Source organism: Zea mays, chromosome 5 (assembly GCF_902167145.1).
Source record: "Zea mays cultivar B73 chromosome 5, Zm-B73-REFERENCE-NAM-5.0, whole genome shotgun sequence".
Lineage (NCBI taxonomy): Eukaryota > Viridiplantae > Streptophyta > Magnoliopsida > Poales > Poaceae > Zea > Zea mays.
The window spans coordinates 78,792,744-78,799,371 of NC_050100.1; the positions used below are offsets into that span (position 1 = coordinate 78,792,744).

At 42.4% G+C, this 6,628-nt stretch overlaps 1 protein-coding gene across 29 annotated transcripts; it reads left to right on the forward strand.

The window, feature by feature from the left end:
- Positions 1-75: 75 nt before the first annotated feature.
- On the forward strand, positions 76-2,712 carry LOC111589336 (uncharacterized). 29 transcript variants are annotated; one of them, XM_023300175.2, is made up of 7 exons: positions 108-398; positions 1,089-1,141; positions 1,252-1,298; positions 1,569-1,605; positions 2,163-2,188; positions 2,291-2,365; positions 2,442-2,665. In XM_023300175.2, the coding sequence occupies exons 1-6, from the start codon at positions 271-273 to the stop codon at positions 2,327-2,329; spliced, it is 330 nt and encodes a 109-aa protein (XP_023155943.1). In that variant the 5' UTR covers positions 108-270; the 3' UTR covers positions 2,330-2,365; positions 2,442-2,665. The 29 variants fall into 29 exon arrangements, 4 of the variants coding, with proteins under 4 accessions (XP_035814971.1, XP_023155943.1, XP_023155944.1 ...); XR_004849453.1 differs by having other exon boundaries at positions 109-398; positions 1,117-1,141; positions 1,565-1,605; positions 2,442-2,705; XM_023300176.2 differs by having other exon boundaries at positions 110-398; positions 1,117-1,141.
- The last annotated feature ends 3,916 nt before the right edge of the window (positions 2,713-6,628 follow it).

Genomic DNA, 6,628 nt, shown 5'->3' on the forward strand with positions numbered 1-6,628 from the left:
TTGAAATTAGAAAGGAATTGAAAAAGAAAAAAAACAAAACCTAACCTAACTAACCGTAACGGCCCAAGGCCCATTAAGCCGGCCGCCCCTGCTCCCTAACCTAGCGCGCGCCCTCTTCCAGCTGAAGTCGCCGCCGCCCTCTGCTTCTCTCTCTCTCTCCCACCCGCCTCCTCTCTCCTCCCCCTCGCTCCTCTCTCCGATGCGCAGCCGAGCAGACCGTGCCGACCGCGCGACCCCGCGGCCGCGACACCGACGCGCCAGCGCCCTGCCATGTGCGCCTGCAGCCACCCGGAGACCGACCGAGCTCCCTGCGCCCATCGAGCCGCCCGCGCGCCACTTCCTCCATGGCCACTTCCTCTCTGTCACTTCCTCCATGGTCGAAGTCTGGGAGCGGCAAGGTATTGGCCCCCTACCCTTACAACTCCTAGAGCTCTACCCTCACGCTTACCTTAGGGAGACGGGATGCTTTGCTCGCCTACTGGAGGACATGCTCTGATGGTGTTTCCTCTGCTACCATTTTTAGTTCTTGCTTGTTTCAATTAGGCATATTAGGTTTTGTACTAATCTGCTAGGGAATCTGTGGATGTAGTTAAATATTCTGTGGATGTAGTTAAATATTCTGCAATGATAACAAGCCAAATATACTTTCCACATTATGCAAAGGGGCTCACGGCAAGTGGCAATAACTTTCTGCAATTGTTCCTTCTTTCTGTCAAGTTATTTCAATTGTCTTATGCAATGATTCTGCAATTATTCTGCAATTGTTTCTGCAAGTGGCATATATGTGGATGTAGTTAAATATTCTGCAATGATAACAAGCCAAATATAACTTTCTGCAAAGGGGCTCATGAGCAATTGTCTTAACTTTCTGTCAAGTTCAATTCACCTATTCCTCATCAATTTCACCATATATGTCAATCATTGTCATAACTTACACCTCTTTAAGCTTAATGCCAAGCAGTTCAGCCTCGGTTAAACCAATTGTATTTTTTATTTTAGAGCTTAGTTCACTGATAATTGTTTTGTTTTTTCTCTGAAAAATTAGAGAAATTAATAACTTATTTTCCTGTTCCTACAACTTAATAAAGTCTCATTACAAGTCATGTTTTTAAGCAGGCTATGCGTTCTTTCTCCGAGAAAGGTAATCCTTCTTTTATCAATTTGAAGAAAACCATTTGTATTATGATTTTTCTATCCTAATTCCTGGAAACTGAATTCTGAATTTTCTATTTCTTGTAATGTTCATTTCAGATATTCTTTCTCTAATTGCTAAACTTGTACTAAGGGGTGTTGAACAAGTAAGTCTGCAATCATATTCGCTTCCTACTACAAAGTAGTTTTTATTTTTTTGGTATGTGAAATTTAGGTTTGTATATGTCATTATAATATAAATAAAAAGAAATGTTGAATGTTTTCTTAATCACCAACTCAAAGCCGAGTCTTGTTAGGCACAACATTATAGTATTGATTATCTAATCATACATTTGGGCTTTAGGGTAATTGTATTTGTTCTGAATTTCAAGGATATAGTTTAGCAGGAGAGCTAATACTTTTTCTTTTGCAGAAAGATTTTTGTCGGAGGCGTTGCTTGGGAGACAACTGAAGGTAAAATTTATGTGTTATTTACTAGACTGCTTGCGCCTGGAGTTTGATTTTTCTATTTCGGTTCTTTAGATGTTTTGAATGCTAAAATAAAGGAGCTCCTGGAGTTTTCTTTGCCTAGAACTAGATGGGTTCTCTAGATGTTTTGAATGCTGAAATAAAAATGTGGAAACATCAAACATGAACTATCGGCGAGCAGGTTGTCATATAGGGTTGATATGGCGTCTGTTATTGTGGAAAGTAGTGTTTCTGTTAGCATGCTTCCATTAAGTGTCCGACATGCCATTTTCCTTGTTTGTCTCTGTTCTTTTGCTACATTGGCTTAGTGTTATTCGTGTGTTTTCTTCCATATTTTGTTGCCTGTGGCATTATTCGTTATTTGGTTGGTTGAAGATATAGAGCATGCACTCATCATATCTAAGTGATCGGAGTGATATTTATTGGCTTATTAGATGGATATTGGCCCAGTTTATCTTTCATTTTTTCTATAGCTGTTAGAAATTTACTTTGCTCATAGTTCATACTATAATTAATATGAGACTCTTGTTTTGTGGTCCAAGTGTTCAGGGCTCAGGGTGCCTTGGAAGTACGCTAGCTTGTTGTCATGAAGAAGTCATTCAAGTTCCTTCCAGGGAGCTATTAGTTCATATGTATATTTCTGTTTATATCTTATCTTGTTTATGTTTAGATTTATATGAGCCAACAACTTAATGATTGCACCAGCTGAAGTTGGTGCATAAGGCTGCAACACCATCTAGTGGAGGTAGATAAGGCATCAAAAATGTATTTTTATTTGCAAATGCAGCAACAATATACTAATTTGATGTACTTTTTTCTAGGGTGTTCTGGACAAAGAAAGCTTGTACCTTAAAACAGGAGGATACAAGAAGCTGGAGTGGTTGTCTGAAGGCTTTTGAACTGCTTGAAGCATTAGTGTAGCTTTGGTGCTTTTGTGACTGATCAGCTCTGGAGCAGCTAGAGTGATATAGTTGTGGGCTTTTGAACAATAGTTGGACTGATATGAAACATTAGTGATCTAGTTGTGAATGATATTATAATTGTGATGCTTTTGTGAATATATAATTGTGGTGCTTTTGTGTTTATGTGATGGATCTATGACTGTGGTATACTGATTAACTGTGTATATCTTTATGATTTGTGTATAAAAATCAGTGATTTGTGGTGCTTAATTAAATGTATATTATTATTAATAACAACTGTAAAAAGGGCGACTTTCTGTTGGTTGCTAAATGTATAGTATGACGACTTACGGTTGGTTGCTAAATCTATAGTACAGCAACCCGCGGTTGGTCGCTAAATATACAATATTAGCAACGGACGGTCGGTCGCTAAAAAGATGTCGGTCGCTAAAGCCTTTAGCGACGGCACTTACAGCGACCATCCTTATGGGTCGCTAAAAGTTTTTAGCGACCAACCGTAGGTCGCTAAAGGCCGTTTTAGCAACCAACCGTAGGTCGCTGTAAGTGAACCGTCGTGTAGTGCTAGTACAAATTACAACATGTTCTATACAAGAATTAGATTTATTTGCAACTTCTAATTTAGCATTTAAATCATCATTAAAACTCTTTAACTTAGCAATAGTTTCATGACAAGTAGTTAGTTCAAAAGAAAGCATTTCATTTCTCTTAATCTCTAATGCAAGTGATTTTTGTGCTTCTACAAATTTGTCATGTTCTTCATACAACAAATCCTCTTGCTTTTCTAAAAGCCTATTCTTATCATTTAAGGCATCAATCAATTCATTAATTTTATCTATCTTAGATCTATCTAAGCCCTTGAACAAGCATGAATAATCTATGTCATCATCATCACTAGACTCATTATCACTAGAAGAAGCATAAGTGGAGTCTTGAGTACTTACCTTCTTCTCCCTTGCCATAAGGCATGCGTGATGCTCGTTGGGGAAGAGGGATGACTTGTTGAAGGCAGTGGCGGCGAGTCCTTCATTGTCGGAGTCGGAGGAGGAGCAATCCGAATCCCACTCCTTGCCTAGATGTGCTTCGCCCTTTGCCTTCTTGTATGCCTTCTTCTTCTCCCTCTTGCTCCCTTGTTCCTGGTCACTTTCATTATCGGGACAGTTAGCAATAAAATGACCAAGCTTACCGCATTTGAAGCATGAGCGCTTCTCCTTTGTCTTGGTCTTGCTTGGCTGTCCCTTGTGACCTTTAAGCGCTGTCTTGAAGCGCTTAATGATGAGGGCCATCTCCTCATTATTTAGCCCGACCGCCTCAACTTGCGCCACCTTGCTTGGTAGCGCCTCCTTGCTCCTTGTTGCCTTGAGAGCAATGGGTTGAGGCTCATGGATTGGACCATTCAATGCGTCGTCCACGTGCCATGCCTCCTTGATCATCATTCGCCCGCTTACAAATTTTCCAAGAACTTCTTCGGGCGACATCTTGGTGTACCTAGGATTTTCACAAATATTGTTCACCAAATGAGGATCAAGAACGGTAAAGGACCTTAGCATTAGGCGGACGACGTCGTGGTCCGTCCATCGCGTGCTTCCGTAGCTCCTTATTTTGTTGATAAGGGTCTTCAGCCTGTTGTAAGTTTGGGTTGGCTCTTCTCCCCTTATCATTGCGAATCGTCCAAGCTCGCCCTCCACCAACTCCATTTTAGTGAGCATGGTGATGTCGTTCCCCTCGTGAGAGATTTTGAGGGTGTCCCATATCTGCTTGGCGTTGTCCAAGCCGCTCACCTTATTGTACTCTTCCCTGCACAAAGATGCTAATAGAACAGTAGTAGCTTGTGCATTTCTATGGATTTATTCATCTATAAGCATAGGGCTATCCGAGCTATCAAATTTCATTCCATTCTCTACAATCTCCCATATGCTTGGATGGAGAGAGAATAAGTGACTACGCATTTTGTGACTCCAAAATCCGTAGTCTTCCCCATCGAAGTGTGGAGGTTTGCCAAGAGGAATGGAAAGCAAATGCGAATTCGAACTATGTGGAATACGAGAATAATCAAATGAAAAGTTCGAATTGACCGTCTTCCTGTAGTCGTTGTCGTCGTCCTTTTGGGAAGAGGTAGACTCATCGCTATCGTCGTAGTAGACGATCTCCTTGATGCGCCTTGTCTTCTTCTTCTTCCCGTCTTTGCGCTTGTGGCCCGAGCCCGAGTCATTGGACTTGTCATCCCTTGGCTCGTTGACGAAGGACTCCTTCTCCTTGTCGTTGATCACGATTCCCTTCCCCTTAGGATCCATCTCTTCGGGCGATTAGTCCCTTCTTGAAGAGAACGGCTCTGATACCAATTGAGAGCACCTAGAGGGGGGGTGAATAGGTGATCCTGTGAAACTTAAACTTATAGCCACAAAAACTTGTTAAGTGTTAGCACAATAATCGCCAAGTGGCTAGAGATGATTCTCAACGAAACACAATACCACAAAAGATCAACACAGAGAAGACACAGTGGTTTATCCCGTGGTTCGGCCAAGTACAAAACTTGCCTACTCCACGTTGTGGCGTCCCAACGGACGAGAGTTGCACTCAACTCCTCTCAAGTGATCCAATGATCAACTTGAATACCACAGTGTTATGCTTTTCCTTTCAATATCCCGTTTGCGAGGAATCTCCACAACTTGGAGTCTCTCGCCCTTACACTTGAGATTCACAAAGAAATACGGAGTAAGGGAGGGAACTAGCAACGCACACAAGACTCAAAATCAGAGCAACAGCACGCACACAAGTCGCAACAAGAGCTCGCAACACCACTCAATGAGTTCACAACTCAACAAGAGCTCTAGATGCTATCACAATGAACCAAATGCGCGGAATCGATGTCTTGGTGCTTAGGAATGTTGTAGGAATGCTTGGTGTTCTCCTCCATGTGCCTAGGGGTCCCTTTTATAGCCCCAAGGCAGCTAGGAGCCGTTGAGAGCAAATCCAGAAGGCCAATCTTGCCTTCTGTCGTCGGGTGCACCGGACAGTCCGGTGCACACCGGACACTGTCCGGTGCCCGATTACCTTCCTTAAATGTCGCAGCCGACCGTTGCCCGCCAGAGAGCCGTTGGCGCACCGGACATGTCCGGTGCACACCGGATAGTCCGGTGCCCCCTTCTAGCCGTTGGCTCGGCCACGTGTCACGCGCAGATCGCGCGGCCGACTGTTGGCCCGGCCGACCGTTGGCTCACCGGACAGTCCGGTGCACACCGGACAGTCCGGTGAATTTTAGCCGTACGCCGTCGGCGAATTCCCGAGAGCGCCGAGTTCACGCCGAGTCAGCCTAGCGCACCGGACACTGTCCGGTGCACCACCGGACAGTCCGGTGACCCACCGGACAGTCCGGTGCTCCCAGACTCAGCAGATTCTTAGCTGCTCGAGCCAAGACATTTCCAATTGGATTTTTCCTGTTTCCAGCACTTAGACACAATACATTAGTCCATAAAACAATGTACTAAGTCTGAGAAACATACCTTAATTCTTGATTTGTACTTTGTCCACCTTTTTACACTTAGGCACTTGTGTTGGACACTAAATCACCAAAACACTTAGAAATGGCCCAAAGGCACATTTCCCTTTCATATAGACATAAGAACAAATAAACTTTGTGAGAGATAAGTGAGGTCTTCCATTAATAGTAAGGAGCCAACTACTATATAACTAGGTTAAAAACATCTCCATTAGCTCTTAAAAAAATGCTCCCTAAACTCTAATTTACCCCGTTGCTAAATATATATTTGGAATAAAAACAACCTTAGTCTACAACAGTTCACGATTCTTAGGTTGTTAAATATTTTAAAATTATGGTAACTCGACACTAAGTTCATTATTTATGTAACTTAAATTATTTAAAGTATATCATTTGTACACGGGTACAAACTTGATGACAAACAAGTGTTTTTACAGCGTGATTGATGAGCAAAAATGGCTATTGAGAGTTCAAAATAAGTCCTAAGTTTGGAGAGTAAATAGAAGTATTTAAGAAGTTGATAAAATTATGGACCTTATTGGAGCGTCATTTTTTTATTACTAACACTCTAAATTAAATTTAGAGGGCT

Bases quoted from the DNA above. Each gene is read 5' to 3' on its own strand.
- LOC111589336 (XM_035959078.1), top strand. From the start codon at position 200: ATGCGCAGCCGAGCAGACCGTGCCGACCGCGCGACCCCGCGGCCGCGA. The intron at 1,299-1,568 runs GTAAGTCTGCAA...TTTTGCAGAAAG, and splicing joins TACTAAGGGGTGTTGAACAA to ATTTTTGTCGGAGGCGTTGC. The intron at 2,189-2,290 runs GTACGCTAGCTT...GTTTATGTTTAG, and splicing joins GGGCTCAGGGTGCCTTGGAA to ATTTATATGAGCCAACAACT.